Here is a 19,573-nt window from a genome sequence, read left to right as displayed (position 1 = left end):
CCAGGTTTGATTCCAGTCAAGGGCATGTACCTTGGTTATGGGCACATCCCCAGTGGGGGGTGTGCAGGAGGCAGCTGATCGATGTTTCTCTCTCATCGATGTTTCTAACTCTCTATCCCTCTCCCTTCCTCTCTGTAAAAAATCAATAAAATCTATTTTAAAAAAAAATGGGGCAAAGACCTTAACAGACACCTCACTAAAGAAAAAACACAGATGGCGAGGAAGCACATGAAAAGATGTTTACTATCACATATCATTAGAGAATTTCAAATTAAAAAATGAGATATCATTATGTACCAATTAGAATGGCCAACATCCAGAACACTGACACCACCAAATGCTGACAAGGATGTGGAACAAGAATTATCCTTCATTGCTGGTAGAAATGAAAATGGTGCGGCCACTTCAACAGTTTCTTACACTTAAACATACTCAACATATGGTCCAGGAATCCTGCCCCGTGGTATTTACCCACATGAACTGAAAACCATGTCCACAAAAAACCCTGCACCTGGATATGTATCCTAACTTTATTCATAATTACCCAACGTGGAAGCAACCAAGATGTCCCTCAATAGGTGAGCAGAGAAATAAAGTGTGGAGCATTCCGACAATGGAATACCACTCAGTACTAAAAAGAAATGACCCGTCACCCTGGCCAGTTTGGCTCCGTAGATAGAGCGTCAGCCTGTGGACTGAAGGGTCTAGGGTTCGATCTCGGTCAAGGGCACAGGCCTGGGTTGCGGGCTTGACCCCCAGTGTGGGGTGTGCAGGAGGCAGCCGATCAGTGATTCTCTCTCATCACTGATGTTTCTGTCTCTCTCTCCCTCTCCCTTCCTCTCTGAAGTCAATAAAAATATATTTAAAAAGAAAAGAAAGAAATGACCTATCAAGCCATGAAAACATATGGAGAAACCTTACATGCATACTACTAAGTGAAAGAAGCCAATTTGAAAAGACTACATGCTGTGTGGTTCCAACTGTATGACATTTCTGGAAAGATCCATGGTTATCAGGGGTTGGCAGGGAGGAAGGGACGAACAGGAGCACATAGGATTTTCAGTGAAACTATTCTGTGCAACACTACAAAGGTGGGTACATGCTGACACATGTGTCCAAACTCATGGAATGGACAGCGCAAAGAGAGACCGCTAACGTAGAGGGCGGGCTTGGGGGATGAGGATGTGCCGACTCAGGTTCCCCAGTTATAACAGCGCACCACTGTGCTGTGCGGCGGCTGTGCACGTGAGGACAGGGATGAGCGAGAACTCGATACTTTCAGCTCAATTTTGCTGTGAACCCGAAACTGCCCTAAAAAACAAAGTTCATTAATTTAAAAATATAGCCCCAGCCAGTCTGGCTCAGTGGATAGAGCGTCGGCCTGCGGACTGAAGGGTCCTGGGTTCAATTCCGGTCAAGGGCACAGGCCTGGGTTGCAGCTAGATCCCCAGTAGAGGGCATGCAGGAGGCAGTCAATCAATGCCTCTCTCTCGTCATTGATGTTTCTATCGCTCTCTCTCCCTCTCCCTTCCTCTCTGTAAATACACACACACACACACACACACTAGTGGCCCGGTGCTCGAAATTCATGCACGGTGAGGGGGGGGGTGTCCCTCAGCCCAGCCTGCACTCTCTCCAATCTGGGACCCCTTGGGGGATGTCCGACTGCCGGTTTAACAGTCAGACATCCCTCTTGCAATCTGGGACAGCTGGTCGGGACCCCTTGGGGGATGTCCGACTGCCGGTTTAACAGGCAGTCAGACATCCCTCTTGCAATCTGGGACAGCTGGTTCCTACCTGTTCCCCTGCCTGCCTGCCTGATCTCCCCTAACCACTCGGCCTGCCGGGCCTGATGCCCCTAACTTCTCCCTGCTGGTGACCTGATCACCCCTTAACTTCTCCCCCTGCTGACCTGATTGCCCCTAACCGCCTCTGCTTTGCCCCTGCCACCATGGCTTTGTCCGGAAGGATGTCCAGAAGATCTCCAATCTAATTAGCATATTAACCTTTTATTAGTATAGATTTACAACTGAGTAAAAATTTGCCCCACCACCATAGCTTTATCCGGAAGGTCTCCCAAAGGTCTCCCAGTCTAATTAGCATATTACCCTTGTATTAGTATAGACTAGAGGCCCCTATTGGGCAAATGTGCTTTCAAATACATGGAGGGACCTCCAGAGCCCTTCCTTCCTGGAAGCCTGGCCTCAGCCCCGACATCCCTGACTCACCAGGATGTTGTCCAGCGGCTTGGGAGGCAGGTCCACTTCAGCAATCCTTTCGTTCACCTGGTGGATGGAGCCCACAAGACACGCTAAGGAAAGTCTGCTAAGGAAACGCTGGGTGGCAGGGCGAGCTAGCCTGGCAAGGACACGGGCTCACTCCCTTCCTGTGCTGTCACTCCACTGAATTATCTTCTTTCCAAACATTCAACACGCCTTCTGTCTTGTGTTAAATTAGCTGCTTTATAAATGGTAAGTGATAATTCTATTCTAAATACCTTGGAAATATAGAAAGAATCGTCGCTGATGCTACCACCATAACAACTCTTGTTAGGATTTAGGGAGATTTCCTCCCAGGATTTTTTACACACAGCCTTTTGCACACAATTATAATCTCAGTGTATGTCTATTTTACTACTCTGACTTCTCTTCCACTCACTAATATGATCATTTTCCATAAAGCGGAATGATCTTCGCAATATTTTAAACGGCATTATACGAATCCGTGTAGAGGACGCACCTTAATACACTTAACTGTTTCTTGGTTATGGAATATTTAAGTTGTTTATCACTTTTGGCAATTATAAATAATTGCAAATTATACACATAGTCACACAAAGCTCTATTTCCATATTTTGGGTTATTCCTTTAGGAGAGATTTTAGGTTCCAGATGACTGGATCAAAGTGTATCTCAACCTGTTCATCACTGTTGAAATCTCTGCTCCGTCCAATGGCCCATCTTGCTGCCCTCGCTATGCCTGAATTTCTGTCTGAGCTTCAATTGGCCTAAGACAAATCCTCTGTAAAAGCCCCATAATCCTACCACTCCGCTCGCCACCTTCACATAAAGCAAGGTTCACGCTTTCTCCATTACCTTCAAGTGTTCTCACAGATTGGAGGATACTCGGCAAATGAAGATGCCAAGGGGGGCACGACCACTCCGATGGGTCAGTTAGGCTGAGATGAGTGTGGGATGAAGAAGAAAGAGGGAACGGTTAGAAATGGCCCAGGGAAGCGAGAGCCTGAGCAGGTCCTGGTGGGATCACAGGCTCATTTGAGGGGCTTTCTGAGAGGCGTGGGGAGAAGGGGACGCAGATGGGTGAGTGCCGTTGGGCCAGAGGCGTGGGGAGAAGGGGACGCAGATGGGTGAGTGCTGTTGGGCCCGGCGGCAGCAGCAGGACTTGAAGGGAAATGAGCTCCGTGTGAGATGAAAAGACCTGCAGTTATTTATAACCCGAGAGGGTCATTTGCTGGATGAACTCTAAGTCCTCCAGAGATGGGATTCTGTGGGTCCCTGGGATACAGCTCAGGGCCAGAAGGGAGATGAGGATGGACAAAGGCAGGACTAGAGAAGGAAGATGCCAGTAGAGCCAGGATGGTGCCAGAAGGGGCCAACGCTGAGCCCAGGCAAAAGGGCTGGCAGGTGAGCAGAGGTGAGGTCAGCTGGAGGAAAATAATGTTTTAAATCGGGTCTTAAGTTTACTTACCTGAGGCTCGAGGGCTGGGCACTGACGTTTTAGTTGCTATCTATAATTGTCATTTTTTTTGGAAGATAAAACGGAAAGGAGGAGGCAATGAAAAAAAAAAAAGCTTTTTTCTCTTCTCCCTGATTCTTTCAACAAATATTTCCAGTACTTCCTCCTTTTGCGCTCTTTCTGATGATCTCAGTAAAAAAAATCAAAGTCAAATAATCCTTCCCAGTCTCAAATTCTTTGAGAGGACAGGTAGAACGTAAGTAATGAAAAACGTAATGAATTTATAAGGAACGAGCTAACAAGGAACGCATGTTATGAACTTCGCACAGGCTGCACCCCTGGGGGGGGGGTATATTTGGTCTCGATTGTAAACGGCACCACAGAAGGATACAAGGTACATGGCCTTCCAGAGTCTTCCTTACGGCGTTCTGCGTCGCACTCGGTGGCAGGCCCTCCCCCACTGGCATCATTGGCAAGGCGGTGACATTGATGACAACCATATTCTTGAAATAAGCCATTGTCCAGTTTCTTGTCAACTGACAAATAGTGGCTTTCCACGGCTAACAGCCTGTCATTTCTCACTTCGATCTTGTTCGCTGTTCATCCAGCCTCCTGGAAATCACACACAGCACAGAACTGTCTTAGCAAACACGAGCCTGCTCCGCGGGCAGGCAGGGCTGCTGGAATAAAGGCTTTTGTCTGAGAAGCCCGTTGTCAAGTGAGGATTTCAAGGCATGTACACTTGGGCTTTCTATCTGGCTGATGCCCGCCCCCGGCCCCACTGAGAATTGTTGTTCAGTTGACCCTTGAACAATATGGGGATGAGGTAAGGGTACCCCCGTGCAGTCGAAAATCAACACACATCTTTTGACTCCTGAAGTTGACTACCGATAGCCTACTATGGACTGGAGGCCTTAGCACTGGCATAAACAGTGGGTTAACACATACTTTGTAGGTTCTATTTTTATATACTGTACTCTCACAACCAAGTAAGCTAGAGAAACGAAAATATTATTTAAAAATCATAAGGAAGAGAAGGCAAGCGAGTTTCCAAATCAGAAATGAAATCAAATCTTTCTTGCCTCTCTGAGCCTCCCCTGGAAACCTGAGCGGTGGGTGAGGTTTCTAAGACCCGTTTCCGCTCTCCGATGCTATGATTCTATGATGTGAGGGCATCTCCTCCGTGTGAGGGCCCTGATCTGCCCAAGGCTCTGCTCCTTCTCAAAAACTGGCCCCATCACTCCCCTTCCTCCTGGATATAAACGCTAGGGCCAGGTTGCTGTCCTGGGTCCCTGCTTTTTGCTCATCACTACTATCTGTGGGCCCTCCACGGCCGGAGCCTGGTGGTAGAAGCCTGGTTATAATGAAATAAAAGATCTGCCCTCAGGCAGCGCATACATAATGGAAGGAGAGAGAAAAGGTCAAGTTTGGTGGAAAACTTCACCAAGGTGCCCTTTCACCAGTCTCCTTTCCTCTCCTTCTGCTCATGCCTTCCGCTCCGCACTCTTCTCCCCAGCACTGTCCCATATGCCTGCCCCACTGAACTACTTTCTGGTCCCTTCCATGCTATGCTTTGTGCCTTTATGCCTTTACACCTGCTGTTCCCTCTATTCAAAGCTCAGCCCGGGTGATGCATCTTTTGGAAAACCTTCTCTTTTTTAAACCTTTATTATTGAAACTTTTACATATGTCCCCCTTTTCCCCCCTTGACCCCGTCCAGCTTGCCCCCCCACCCCCCCCCCCGGCCTTCACCTCCCTATCGGAAAGCCTTCTTGAATTATTCCAGGCAATTAGTACCACCTGTCCGCCCTGAAGCCCAGAATTCTGCTTACAGAACTTAAAATACTGAACTGGAATTATTTGCTTCTACAGCTTTCCCCATTAGGCAAATTACTCCGTAGAGATTATGTTCACTCAATATTTGTTTCCATTTTAGACTCACTCACCACACTTCTTTCTAGGCCAGAGAGGCTATCCATTTTGGGCTACCCAAAGCCAACTGGATTGTAGGAAGAGCTGGCCCAGGCCCTCCCTCCTGCTCCTAGCCTTGAGTTAAACAGGCGAGGGGGAGAGGGCAGAGGGGAGGCAGGTGCGTTGCAGGGCTTCTCACTTTGCTCCTACCCGCTCCCCAGCATGACGGGCAAACTACACCACGTTCTCTGACAGGCCAGGCTTAGGGCGACCCTGTCACAAAGCCTCTTGCTTTAGTTTAACATGATTACTCCTGCCTCACGGGAGAGCTGAATATTATGCTTTCTAAGAGAAATGTTTAAAATACATACTCTGTTCCCTGCGGAATGTTCATCGGGCCATTTCAGGAGAAGTATTCTCTGAAACATGGCACGTTTCTGTCGTCAGTACTAGAGGAGGCAAAAAGGACGTGCAGGGAACTAGCTTCACTGAATAACTGCCCTGTGCCCAGCCCTTTGTGGGGTCCCTCTGACATGCTAGGTCCTGGGGGTAGATGAGCGGAAGAATAAGAAACGGCTGCCCTCGTGGAGCACATATTCTGGCCGCCGAGACTGGACTGTGACCGTTTAAAGTTAACGTGCCTCGCCCTGGCCGAGTGGCTCCGTTGGCTGGAGCGTCTCCCGTACCCCGAAATGTTGTGGGACCAACTCCCAGTCAGAACTTGTGCATCCATGTTTCACTCTCACGTCGATGTTTCTCTCTCTCCCTCTCCCTTCCTCTCTCTCTAAAATCAATAAAAGCATGTCCTCAGGTGAGGATTAAAATATATATAATTAATAATAAAGTTAACATATTCTAACTTAAACAGGTTGACTTTTGTTCAGTTTAACCTTTGGTTGTTCAATGACTAGTGACGGAGTGCCAGCACTATATTCCTACTGCGGAGAGGATGGTGAGCTGGTCAGACTTGATCCCTGCCCTCATGGAGCTTATGTCTGATCAAACAATCATATTAAGTAACCGTGGATGATAACTCTGACCACTTCTTTGAAGGGAGGTTCCCAGTGCTATGAGATGACATAATAGTGGGCACTGACCTAGTCCACAGGCCAAGTGGAAAACTCCCTCTAAGCAGAGGGGAGAAAGAGGAGAAATGTAGGAAAAGGCTAGACCTGGGCATCACAGTAGCCACTAACCACAGGTGACAAGTCATCCCTTGGAATTTGGTTAATGTGAGTGAAGAACTAAACTTTTTATTTTGATTTTAAAATGAAGCAGCATAAATCTGAATATATTAATTATATGTAAAAATGAGAATATTTGAGACATTTGGAGTTAAATAAAATATTCAAATTAACATCATCTGATTTTTTGTTGTTATTTACTTTTTAAAACATGGCTACCAGAAAATTCTAAAGGACATATGTGGCCCACATGTTTCCATTGGGCAGTGCCGGGCTGGACCGTGCAGATTTGGGTTCCAGGACAATGCAGTGAGGTGTGGTTGGAGCCGGAGACCCATGGGTCCTGCCGGTGCACCCACTACGCACCCAGTAAACACCCCCTGAGTGACCCTGAGGTTGTTTCCTCATTTATCTAATAATAAATACACTGTTAGGCCCCCGGAGATCTAGCGTTGGCTCTCCAGTAGCTCTCTGCCCCTTGCTCCCTGGGAGGCCCTGAAGCGGCCCTGAGCCTCCGTTTCCCCTGCTGGTAGAACCCGATCAGATGGGGCGGGGCGGTTACCGTGCTTCGGTCCGTCTCACCAGAAGACCTGGGCGGAATCCGACGAACTCGGGGCGGGTTTCGTCCCGGGTCCCTCAGGGGACCCTGCGAGGTTCTGGGTGAGACAGTCGACCCCCGTGGCCCCCACATCCACCAGGAAGAGGTGCCCTTTGCTTTGTGGTCTTGGGGGGAGGAGGGAGAGGAGCTCCATTTTGCTACTGTGAGTCCTGGGGTTCTCCAGGCAACGCCCGGCGCAACCTCCACGTCCCCCAGCCCCACACAATGGAACTTTCGTGAGCCGCTGCCTGACGCGGTTACCATGGGGACGGCGCCCGCGGCCGGGGGAGACCAGACCAACGGGTCTGCGGGGAGGGCGAGTGTCGGTCCCGTCCCGTCCTGCATCGGGGGGACCTGTCAGTGACTCCAGGGGACAGTCTCTTTGCGGGGTCCCTCTGGCCCAGCGAGGGCAGCCCTCGTGCGTTCCTGGTGCTTCGCGAAGGCCTATCTGTATATATGTGTGTATAGATGTGTATATATGTATATGTATGTGTGTATATATATCTGTATATATGTGTGTATAGATGTGTATATATGTATATGTATGTGTGTATATATATCTGTATATATGTGTGTATAGATGTGTATATATGTATATGTATGTGTGTATATATATCTGTATATATGTGTGTATAGATGTGTATATATGTATATGTATGTGTGTATATATATCTGTATATATGTGTGTATAGATGTGTATATATGTATATGTATGTGTGTATATATATCTGTATATATGTGTGTATAGATGTGTATATATGTATATGTATGTGTGTATATATATCTGTATATATGTGTGTATAGATGTGTATATATGTATATGTATGTGTGTGTGTGTATATATATGTATATATTAAATTTATTTCAGGGAGAGGGAGAGCAAGAGGTAGAAACATGCCCGCCACCCACCGGGCAGGTGCCCTGACCGGGAATCGAAGGTGGCCTCCTGGTTCATGGATCAGCCCTCAACCACTGCGCCACACCGGCCGCGTGTGATCACCCCTTTGGGTTGGCTGTGAAGGGCGAGCAAGGGAACGTTTGTTCTCTACCGTCAGGAGCATCCACTAGCCCCGGCGGCCTTGTACCTGCGGGGCACGTACCTGCTTGGCTGGCTCTGAACTGGCGGGTGTGTGTGTGTGTGTGTGTGTGTGTGTGTGTGTATGTGGACACGGATCCCTTTGAGAACCCGATGAAAGCCAAAGACTCGCCATCTTGTTAGACTAAAATAAGGTAATGGACATTGTGGCCCTTTGCAAACTGTAAAGCTCTGCACAGTGATGAATGGTGGTCGGCACCAGCGCGGAGGAATAGGCCGGCTCTTGAAGCCCAGTCCGACCATCTTCCCACGGTGTGATGGGGGCAGGTTCCTCAGCTGCTTATATACAAGGCATCCAGCATTGCCCTGCTGGTTTGGCTCAGTGGATAGAGTGTCGGCCTGTGGACTAAATGGTCCCAGGTTCGGTTCCAGCCAAGGACACATGCCTGGGTTGTGGGCTCCATCCTCCCCCCCGCCCCCAGTAGGGGGTGGGCAGGAGGCAGCCAATCAATGATTCTCATCATTGATGTTTTTATCTCTTTATCCCTCTCCCTTCCTCTCTGAAATCAACAAAAATATTTTAAAAAGAGAAAAAAAGAAAGAAATCCAGCATTGGGCCCAGCCATAGTGGACCCGCAGGAAGCAATACAGTTAGTGTTTGTTACTGTGCCCTTTTCTTTTTTGAGTTAAAATCTTTCTTTCTGGATATTCCTGCTTCATTCTTGTTCTGCCCGCTACAGACATAAAATTAATTGCCCTCCCTCTTCCACCCGTTTTATTTTTTCTCCAGCAGAAGCCATGCCAGGGCCTTCCACGGGGTTTTGGATGACGTGGTAGCACAGCTTAAAACGCCCTCAGCATCTTGGTCCCCACTGCTGTCCGTCCACCACCAGCTGCAAGCGTTCTGGTTTGTCCAAGTCCTAAAGTGCCGTGCCCAGGCCCAAAGGCCTTCATTCCATAGCCTGTGTGTCTACAAACACACATCTACCAGTAAAACGCTCATGAGCACACACCCCTAAATATCTTTATTTTCATTTATTTAGAAATCATATATACATATACTCTGTATTGTATATTGTAAAACGTCCAAAGAAACTTTTATCATTAATTTTAATGATATTAATTTCTACATCACTGAAAACAGCAGTTTTTCTACATGGTTTTTATTGAAAAGATGTCTTGCTAATTGTGATGGATTTATACTCTGAGTTATTTATTTATTTAGTTAGTTAGTTAGTTAATCTTCACCCGAGGATATTTTTTACATTGATTTTTAGAGAGAGTAGAAGGGAGGGGGAGAGACAGAGAGAAAGAAGCATCAATATGAGAGAGGCACATTGATTGCTTGCCTCCAGCACATGCCCCAACCAGGTACGTGTGTTTGACCGGAATCGAACCTGGGACCCTTCAGTCTGTGGGCTGATGCTCTACCCACTGAGCCAAACCGGCTAGGGCTGAGTTGTTTTTTAATGATAGTTGATATAAAATCTTATTTCAAATAGTCTTGAAGTTCCCTTCTTTTTTGGTCTGCTTCTTGTCAGATATGATTACTGACAGTCCTCGGGTTACGTTGGACTCAACGTACGTCGTTTTGTGGTTACGTTGCCATCTCCCATTTATTAAAAAAAGAAAGTTCCGTCATGTCGACGTATGTACATATGTGCTTTATGGTTTTTATTATTTATTTACCACAAGTAAAAAAGGTCAGGAATTGTTATCTTTCTTTTAATTTTTTTTTACTGTTTCACTTCATTACTGCTGTGTATGTGCCCCATGTGAGTGACTAGGTGCTTATGTAGGTGGGTTCCGACGTAACCCGAGGACCTACTGTAGCTCATAAAGTGGTGAAAGAAGGTCTCAGACCAAAGACTAGGGGACGGGAGAGCTCTGCTACTTTCTTCTGCTCCCTTGTGCTTTCACTATTGTTATCGTCTGTCTACAGTTTCTTGGAATATTTTTAAGCTACTTGTGTGTTATGAGTTAAAACTGGGTAATGTATGGGAAGTAATGAACCTTGACCCCTGTCTCACACAATATACAAAGTTAATTCCAGATGATCATAGTCCTAAGTGTGAAAGTTAAACAATAAAAATTAATATATGAAAATGTCATTTTTGGAGTAGGCAAATTTTCTTAAATAGGAAACAGACACTAATCATTAAAAAAAAAACATGGTAAATTAAATTCCATTAAAATGAAGAACTTCTTTCATCAAAAAGAAACCAATAAGAAAACAAAAAGGCAACTTTCAGACTGGGAGAAGATATTTTCAGTATTCCCTATATACACAACAAAAGACTTGTATTCATCATATGTAAAGAACCCTTACAAATTAATAAAATAAAATAAAAAAGATAGACAACCCAAAAGAAAAAAGGCAAAAACTTGAATAAGCATGTCACAAAGAGGGTATCCAAATGTCCAGTTAGCATATGAAAAAGTGTTCGATTTAATTAGTTACTAGGGAAAAGCAAATGAAACGCAATGTAATACCACCACGTATCTTCCAGAATGACAAAATAACGATGGGAAGGCCCTGGCCAGGGTGGCTGATTTGGTCAGAGCATCATCCCACACACTGAAAGGTCGTGGGTTTGATTCCCTCGTCAGGGCACATACCTAGGTATGTGGGTTTGATCCCTGGTGGGCCGATTGATATTTCTCTATCTCTCTCCCTTCCCCTCTCTCTCTATTTTTTTAATTAAAAAAAAAAAAGGAGTCTATGCAGTAGCTGTTGCCTAGTGTGATTCTTACCAGTGTATGGGAATATGTTCCTTGCTCCCAGACTGTAAATCTGGTGATGTCAACTTGTGACAAAATTTAAGACCGGCAAGTTAGGCACTTGCCTGTGGGTAACGTAACCTGCAGAGCCACACACACCTGTGTTCAAAATCCGGCTCCAGCTCAGGACCTTAGTCTTTCTGAACCTGATCTGTCAAATGGGGAGAATGAGGGGAGCTAAGCAAAGGACTGGGAAACTTGAGATACTACATGCAGAGGTTTTAGCGTACTGCCGACCTGGCACGTAGCGAGCAATCAACACGCGGGAGCCGTTACCAGGACTGTGAGTAGCCACCTACGATGTACGTTTCCTGGTTTCAGGACAGTGACATAAAATCACGGACCCGGCTGTCTGTACCCGACTTGTGCTGACGGAGCGCTGACGGTGCCTCGTCAGGCCGAAGATGCCTCTCTTTGGGAATACGTTCAGTCCGAAGAAGACGCCCCCTCGGAAGTCTGCCTCTCTCTCCAACCTGCATAACGTGAGTGTCGGTCCTCGGGTCGGCCCGGTGTGCACGTGACAGGGTTGTCAGGTCTCTGTAGGGAAGTGGGGTTCTGCAGAGGCGTGCAAGTAGGAGAGCACCCTTTCACTCCTCTCGCTGTGGCTAAAATCAGTTTTAACTCCTACTTGCTCAAGAGCCTAATAAGCAGTCAACCTCGTGATGATTTCTGGCTCCAAATATTACCCAGTGTGACTTCACTTTAGTCCCAGGACGTGGCCAGGAATCGACTTAGTCGTGTCTAAGAATCAAATCATCCTGAAGGGATGTTTGCCCCCGTTCATGGCGTTCAGAAGGGTATGTCACCGCTCCCGCGCCGTTTCTGAGCTCCTCGAGGGCAGAGCGGTCACATGCTTCTCTGAGCACCCAGGACTGGTTCTGATGCGGGTGGGTGCTCAGTGCGTTGTAGAAACATCAGAAAAATACATTAAAAATCCATACATAGCTTTTTCAGAAAACATCCTGGTGTATAAAGCAGTATGTTTCTTATAGTTTAGATTTTTTTTGCACACTTACTTGATTGTCTGATTTTAAAAATATTAAATGTGCTGGGTGATGACTAGAGGAAAGAAGTGAGTTATTGGGGTCCTGTCGTTAGGAGAGGCGCTGGGCCTGGAGCCCGGGTGCCAGGGCCTTGTGAGCTAGCACGCAGCGTCTCCCCACAGCTGGATCGGTCCACCCGCGAAGTGGAGCTGGGCCTCGACTACGGAACCCCCACAATGAACCTGGCGGGACAAAGCCTGAAGTTTGAAAATGGCCATTGGGTAGCAGGTGGGCTGATTTCCTGCCATTTTGCCCAACAAGATGATGGAGGGGCTCCCCCCACCCCCTGGTAACGGCTGGTCTGTCTGCCCCCAGAGACCGGGATCAGTGGAGGTGTGGACCAGAGGGAGGCTCAGCGCCTCCGGAAGCGGAACCAGCAGTTGGAGGAAGAGAACAACCTCTTGCAGGTGAAGGTGGAGGTCCTGCTTGACATGGTGAGGACGGTGATGGGAAGGGCTGCCTGGGCTTGGCTTTGGCGGGAGGCTCCGCCCCTGGTCGGTCCATCCAGCTCGTACCTCTGAGTGCCCGCTGGTCCGGGAACATTGAATCCAAAGATACAAAGGCAAATCGGGCACAGTCCCTACCTTCAAGCACTCACGGGCAGCGGGAGGGGGCAGTAAGCACAATGCCCGTGCCTCGCAGTAGGGCCTGGGGTCAGCACGTGGTAGAGAGTGACTCTGTCGAGAGAGAAGGGCGCCCATAGGAAGGGATATTTGAGCTGAATGTGGAGCAATAAGAGGAGGGCGGGCGGGGCTGACGCAGTCCAGGGAGGACCGCCTGCTCCTGAGCTGGAGATGTCCCGCGCCACACGGGCATTCGCCAGTGCCTGGCCGCGCCTGCCCGCACGCACTCTGCATCGGCCTCCGTTTCCTGTGGCTGTTAAGAACCAGCAGCCTGCTGGGCCTGGAGGTACAGGTGAAGGCTGATTGAGAGGCAGGAGAGCGGGCACTGGAGTGGTTAGAGCCTGCGCTCTGGAGCTCAACATCCTGGCTCCTCGCCCAGCTCCATGCTGCTCGTGTGTCTTTAGGCAAATTACTCACCTGATCTGCGTGAAGAACTCCGTTTCTTCAGCCATAACATAGACATGATGGCGGGCTGCGCCCTGTGAAGTTAATAGTACAAGTGAAGTACTGGGAGCGTTAGTGGATTGCTCAGGAATGTAGCTCCTCTTTCACAGCAACTGACCTTTAGCGACGATGGCTCTGTCCCTGTCGGGAATATAAGTCCATTGAAAGATCCTGAGAGGAAAGTGGCGTTCTTTTTTAAGCATCATTATGGGAGCTGCAGCTCAGAAGCAACCAATCCTTTAGCTTAGAATTACCAGTATCTGCCGTCTTCTCTTCTCTTTTTTTTCAAATGATAAGAGCAAGTTTATTTAGACATTTACGGAGGTAGAAGTGAGCCGGCTGGGCTGTGTGGGCTCAGGAAACAAGTGACAGAAGCAAAGGAAGGGCCCTGGGAGCTTGGGAGAGGGAAAGGCAGAGGCAATGCTCCGGAGGAAAGAGGGGCGGCGGGAGGGCAGCGTGCTCCCAGCCTTCTGTTCCCTGAGGCCTGCTGTCCTGAACAAGGTCAATGCCAGGCGATCCTAGTGATCAAACCGTTGATAGAGTGGATTGTGAATGCTCTTAAGTACTTGAGGTGGTTACGTTCTGCCCAGTCACAAAGGGGTTCCTTCCCGGAGGCTGGCAGGCCGCGGTAGAGAAACGCCAAGCGCCTTTACCCGTGGGCAGGGCCAGCCTCGCAGACCTGAACGCAGCCCACAATGTCCTCCTCTCTAACAGCCCGCTGCTTTCCTTCCAGTTCTCTGAGACCACTGCCGAGTTCCAAATAATGAAGAGGGAACTGGAAGAGCTGAAGAGTGTCAACCGGAGAAGGAAATGAAGACCTCGAGAAGAGGGAGAACTGATCTGAGGAGTGGAATATAGCGGAGGTTCTTAAGCTGAATTGGTAGATTAGGCCCTTGGTGAGAGGACCCCAAATGGGGCCAAAGGCACTGGCACCCTTGAGCTGGCAATGGAAAGGTGATGACATCCTGGAGGCAAGCAGGGTTCCAGGCCAGGGCAGCACATAGCAATGTCCTCTGGCTGCCCAGCTCAGCGAGGCCAGGCTGTGAACGAGGCCTCTGAGGTCTGGAGCGATGCTAAGACTCTGGGTGCTCTCCAGGCACTTAACATATAAATGCACTTGTCCCAGCTTCACTCTCATTGGACGGACTCTCTTGGGAGAAGCAGCGGGAGTTATCAGAGCATCCCCCACAGTGGTGTTCGGGGCGTGGCCCCAGTTCTAAAGAGGCTGACCTCCGCCCTTCAGGCCCCCTCTGTGTGCTTTAAAGAGTGTTTGTTCCCCAAATCCACCTCCTCTGGCTTCAGTTTCTCGGCAGCATCACCAGTCTTCTATGCAACACTATATTTTTTGCTACTTCCTTGTTTATACTACTTTTCCCCCTTTTTTTCAATAAAGATTTAAAAAATAAAAACAAAGTGTCCTTTTAAAAAATATATTTTATTGTCCAGACAGTACGGCTTAGTGATTGAGCGTCGATCCAGCAACCAAGAGGGTTGAGTTTCGATTCCTGGTCAGGGCACACGCCCGGGTTTCAGGCTCGATCCCCAGTGGGGGCATGCAGGAGGCAGCCGATTGATGATGTTTCTCTCATCAGCGTTTTTCTCTCTCTCCCTCTCCTTTCCTTTCTCTAATCATCAATAAAAAAGTAAAATATATTTTTATTGATTTCAGAGAGAGGAAGGGAGAGAGAAACATCAATGAGAGAATCATTGATTGGCTGCCTCTTGCATGCCCGCTACTGGGGATCGAGCTTGAAACTCAGACATGGGTATTGAACTCTGACCTCCTAGTTCATGGCTCAGTGATCAACCCCTGAGCCACATACTTCTTTAAATTAAATGATGTTACACAATCTCCGTGACCAGAGTGAAAAAAAGAAGCATCAATTCTTGGAGAAGTGGAACCTGGAGTCTGAGCTGTTCCATCAGAGGTAGGATTTTCAGGCTGTGGGAAATGTCCCCGCTGCAGGGGAAGCACTCCAGCGTCTGGGGCCTTGGCAGAGGCTGCCCTGGGACAGACACTGGCTGTCTTCCCCAGTTCCCTGCTCTCCGGGGAGCTGGGACTATCCTGGTTCTGGCAGGGACCTGGGCTGGCTTCCTGGAGGGGGAGTTTGGTGCCTGAGTCTGAGCTGAGCTGCTCTGGCTGGAGGAAGGAGGCGGCCAGTCAGTCAGAGGCATTCAGCTGCCAAAGAGGGAGGGCACTGCGGGTGGAGACAGCGCCCAGGGATGGCGACCATGGGCAGCAGGTACATGGGGGAGGGGGCGGGTCCTTGCACACATTCTCACTTCCTCCTCAGCTCAGTCCTGTGGAGCACAGACTGTCAGCATGCCTATTTGCAGACAAGGAACCAGACTCCAGGAGTTTCAGAACCTGGGCTAGGATCATAGACTCCCAGCCACAGGGGAGGAGGAGCGAGGTAGGGGACGGCCCTAGCGGCTGCTGTTTGTAGTCCATCCTACTGCCCACTCGATGGGGGATGGGTAGAAGCTCCAGCCCGTAGGATACAAATATACACAGGGCATAAGTCTCCAGGTGCGGGCAATGGGGCAATGGAGTTTGCTTGTTCCTAGGCCACTGTGGTTAGCAAACATTAAAAGAGCACCCTTGATGCCAGGTACCTATTTCTAATTCTCACGAGAATTCGTCCATCGTATCATCCCCTGCTTTTAGCTGCAGAAAGCATCCCAGAAGGTGACAGCTGGAAGGGATAGAGCCGGGACTAAACCTTGGGAATCATGAGAGCGGATTTGGTTGTCACAATGATGTGGGTCCCCCTGCTCACCACCACGGGCACCTGACCCGCCGGAGCCGGAATGTGGGACAACTGCAGGGAAGAAAGACTTGGGAGCGATCATGGAGGCAAACCGTCGGTGAGTGTCGTATCATCCCCTGCTTTTAGCTGCAGAAAGCATCCCGTCAGTGAGTTTGAACAGAGGAATGCTGTGATCAACTTGGTTTCCAAAGGCTCCCTCTGGCTCCTATGGTGAGAACAGACTGCAGGGGGCAAGGCTGGGACCAGGGAAGTGGCAGGAGAGGGAGTGAGTGGGCAGACTCTAGACATGCATTGAAGGTGGAACCCCCTGATGGGTTGTGGGGTGTGAGCTGAGTCAAAAATAATCCTATTGACGAAAGTCCCTTAAGTGAAAGGGAGGGAAAGTTACCCATCCCCCCCCCACCCCCCCCCCCCCCCCCCCCCATGGAGATGCTATATACTTTCAAGGTCTTACCTTTTTAGGCAGACACATTCTTCAGGTTCTGGCTAAAATTCTTCCTCCTCAAAGCCTGTATTAACCAAATCTACTGCTCACGGGGCACCTGAGTAAAGAGTGCTATCCAGGAGACATTTATTATCTCTTGTAATCACTACAACAATTTCATGACTTTCTGTGCCGAGTGTCAGATTAGGGAAGAATTGTTACGGAAGAGCTGAGGTAGGAAGTCCTGGTGGTGTGAGGGGAGTGAGTGCAGGATCAGAGGCAATAGTCAGGGAGTTTTACAGTTTGAGGCCTAGCAAGGGGTCCATATGCAGAACTATCCGGATAAGAGCTAGTGTGTGTTTCTATTGGGTGGGGGGTGGGGGACTTCTATCTTTTCTGAGATTCTCAAAGGGATCTCTGCCCTCCACCAATCCAAATTAAGAGCTATTTCACCCGTTTCAAATTTAACAGGACAGAAACAGGGATGGTGGAAATCGTGGATTTGAGGGATAGGGAATGAGAAGAGCTCAGGGGTGGGGTTTTAGAACACCCCATCTTCATCCAAAGGCAGTCCCCTGTGCACCAGGCACGGGCCATCATCGCTCACTTGGTTGTACCCTAAATTGCGTGACCTGGCGTCAGTCCACACGTCTTCTTTGCTGCCATTGAGCATTTCTCCGTCAAACCCTCCGTAGCCACCCTCCCCTGGTTCTCCTCCTCTCCAGCAGCTCCTTGAACCCCCTGGTGTGGGGGAAGAGCCCCCCCCCCCCACGCCTTTAAAAAAATCTTTATAGGTATGACTACGCTTTTAATTAAACGTTTTATTATGGAAAAATACACAACATAAAATTTACCATCTTAACCATTTTCATGTACACAACTCAGTGGTATTAAGTACCTGTATGATGTGCCACCGTCATCGCTATCCATCTCCAGAAAACTTCTCATCTTGTAAAACTGAAACTCTCGCCCTGACCGGTTTGGCTCAGTGGATAGAGCGTCGGCTTTTTTTTTTTTTTTTTTGAGAGAGAGAGAGAGAAGAGAGAAACATCTCCTGCAGGCCCCCTACTGGAGGTTGAGTCTGAAACCCAGGCATATGTCTCCTCCAAGAATCTGGGAGTTAAGCCAGGGACGTCTGGGTGCATGGGACGATGCCCTCCCCTTGAGCCACACTGGCTCTGCGACCTTTAAATGTCTCATTGCACAGGGATCTGCCCTCTGTCTTCTCTTCCCATTCTGCCTTTTCTAGATCATCTCATCTACTCCCGAGGTTTTGAATACTCTGCACTGCCTGATTTTTCTTTTCTCCTTATCCCATGGCAATTTGTTAGTTGTTGAAAGAGCTCTTTAGCCTCAAACATAGGATTTTTAAAAAATCATGTGTTGCTCTTGTGAATACTATACACAAATTTAATTGGTTAAAGTTTTCTTAAAACTTCTTCACATTAGCATTGTGACTTTCTACTTGAAGTCCTGACGTCTGTACTTTCCACATAAGATTGCCTTTGCTATGTTGGTCTTCCAACATTTCATAAAAGAGCCCGTAAAAGAATCAAAAGCCATTGGCACTGGGTTCTTGAGCTGCCCTTGCATTGATGTAGATCAAGCATGTCAAACTCCGGGCCTGGGGGCCACATGCTAAAGGAGGCACGCCGCCCCGCCGACCGCGAGTTTGACATGCTTGATGTAGATCTAGCTGACTTAAAAAAATAAAAAGGTTAACATGCAAAAAAATAATTCATAAGTGTACAGCCTGATGAATTATCCAAGATGAACACACCCATATAACACCACCCAGGGCAAGAACTTCACCAGCAGCCCCCCAAACGTTACTCTCCCGCCCCTTCCCAAGTACTAACCCCTTCTCCTCAAAGGGATCACTGTCCTTCTCACCATTGATAGATTTTGCCTGTTTTTGAACTTTATATAACAGAATCATCCAGTAGGCACCCTTTGTGACATGAAAACTTTTTGTAATCAGAGCTGCCCAGCCCATAGATGAATGAAACTGAGGGCCGAATCTGGAGGAAGTGCAAGCCCTCCTACCCCCGAATGGGTAAGTGCAGATAAGGATTTGGATGGTGCAGTCCTGAGATGCTCCCATTCCACGGTCCATTGGCTAAAGATGTATATCAAATTATCCTTGTATATAATAACTTGTGGGACACATTATAAAAAGAAGCGTTTTCATCTATCATATAGGCAACATATTAAAATATGGCGAACACCTAATTCTGGGGAGGGTGTGGGGAAAAGGACACTTCATTCACTATTGTGAAACTATATACTTTCAAGGGCAATGAGCTAATACCTGGCAAAATTTTAAATGGTCATACTTTTCGGTAGCAAATCCACTTCCAGAAATCTATCCTCCAAAAATACAGTAACCCTGTACTGTGCCTCAATTTCTTCATTTCTAAGATAAGGATAATAGTACCTCAACATACACACAGTGCCCGCTCCGGAAGCGATAACTCTTGCCTTTGTTTTCGTATACTGGGTCTGTTTATTTGATGTTTTCCCAAAAGACCAATTAACCTTCAAATCTCTAACTTATTCCTACCAAACAGCACACCACTCAGGTAAATGAAACTAGATGAGTGTTTCTCTAAGGGCGATCCCTGGGCAGCTTGTTAAACTGCAGGTTTCTGAGCCCACGCGGAACCCTCTGAACAGAATTCCTGCGGAAGGACCCAGACTTGAGCAAATCCCCGGGGTTTTATTTCCCTGGAATCTCAGCCCCGTCCGACTGGGCTGAAGGCGGTGACGAGTGCCGGCCAGAGGGCGGCGCTGTGGCCCCGCCCTCCTGATTCCAGCTCCCGGAAGGGCAGCTCTATGCTCGGCGCGACATTCGCCTCCTCTCTTCCGGTTCCGGTGTCCCTCCCTTCCTCCCTCCCCCCCTGCAGACATGGCTGCCATCGTCGCTGCCCCCGGTCCCGGTGCTCCCCTGCCCCCGGACGAAATGCTTCCGAAAGGCGATACGGAGAAGACGGAGGAGGAGCTGGAAGAGGATGACGACGACGAGGTACTGGGGCCCAGCGGGCGAGGCGGGGAGCGGGGGTC

At 48.5% G+C, this 19,573-nt stretch overlaps 3 protein-coding genes across 5 annotated transcripts in view; 2 read left to right on the top strand and 1 right to left on the bottom strand.

Moving 5' to 3' along the window:
- Positions 1 to 7,799, bottom strand: part of FAM227A (family with sequence similarity 227, member A) — a 57,685-nt gene extending 49,886 nt beyond the window's left edge. Inside the window, exons 1-3 of one of the 2 annotated variants that reach the window (XM_005883194.2) lie at positions 7,353 to 7,799; positions 4,087 to 4,307; positions 2,229 to 2,311 (exon numbers count right to left, since the gene is read on the bottom strand). In XM_005883194.2, coding sequence (XP_005883256.1) covers positions 2,229 to 2,311; positions 4,087 to 4,213 — 210 coding nt within the window. In that variant the 5' untranslated portion in view covers positions 4,214 to 4,307; positions 7,353 to 7,799. Of the gene's footprint in view, positions 1 to 2,228; positions 2,312 to 4,086; positions 4,308 to 7,352 lie in introns of those variants that run through there. The other variant, XM_014530851.1, reaches the window with a different exon arrangement.
- Positions 7,800 to 9,003: 1,204 nt separating this feature from the next.
- CBY1 (chibby homolog 1 (Drosophila)) lies at positions 9,004 to 14,712 on the top strand. Of its 2 annotated transcripts, none has more exons than XM_014530852.1 (6): positions 9,004 to 9,078; positions 9,218 to 9,331; positions 11,527 to 11,687; positions 12,371 to 12,476; positions 12,564 to 12,655; positions 14,049 to 14,712. In XM_014530852.1, exons 3-6 carry the CDS (start codon positions 11,610 to 11,612, stop codon positions 14,127 to 14,129), a joined length of 357 nt encoding a protein of 118 aa, XP_014386338.1. In that variant the 5' UTR covers positions 9,004 to 9,078; positions 9,218 to 9,331; positions 11,527 to 11,609; the 3' UTR covers positions 14,130 to 14,712. The 2 variants fall into 2 exon arrangements, with proteins under 2 accessions (XP_014386338.1, XP_005883255.1); XM_005883193.2 differs by having other exon boundaries at positions 9,014 to 9,078; positions 12,564 to 12,682.
- Positions 14,713 to 18,209: 3,497 nt separating this feature from the next.
- Positions 18,210 to 19,573, top strand: part of TOMM22 (translocase of outer mitochondrial membrane 22 homolog (yeast)) — a 3,123-nt gene continuing 1,759 nt past the window's right edge. The window contains 1 exon segment of the mRNA XM_005883192.2: positions 18,210 to 19,535. Within this exon segment, the coding sequence (XP_005883254.1) occupies positions 19,419 to 19,535 (117 nt within the window). The 5' untranslated portion in view covers positions 18,210 to 19,418.

Source organism: Myotis brandtii, unplaced genomic scaffold, assembly GCF_000412655.1.
Source record: "Myotis brandtii unplaced genomic scaffold, ASM41265v1 scaffold78, whole genome shotgun sequence".
Lineage (NCBI taxonomy): Eukaryota > Metazoa > Chordata > Mammalia > Chiroptera > Vespertilionidae > Myotis > Myotis brandtii.
This window is presented reverse-complemented; position numbering and strand designations above follow the sequence as displayed.

Excerpts from the sequence above, each read along its gene's own strand:
- CBY1 (XM_005883193.2), top strand. The coding sequence starts at position 11,610 with ATGCCTCTCTTTGGGAATACGTTCAGTCCGAAGAAGACGCCCCCTCGG. Across the intron at positions 11,688-12,370 it reads CTCTCTCCAACCTGCATAAC|CTGGATCGGTCCACCCGCGA; the intron begins GTGAGTGTCGGT and ends GTCTCCCCACAG. Across the intron at positions 12,683-14,048 it reads TGGAGGTCCTGCTTGACATG|TTCTCTGAGACCACTGCCGA; the intron begins GTGAGGACGGTG and ends CTTTCCTTCCAG.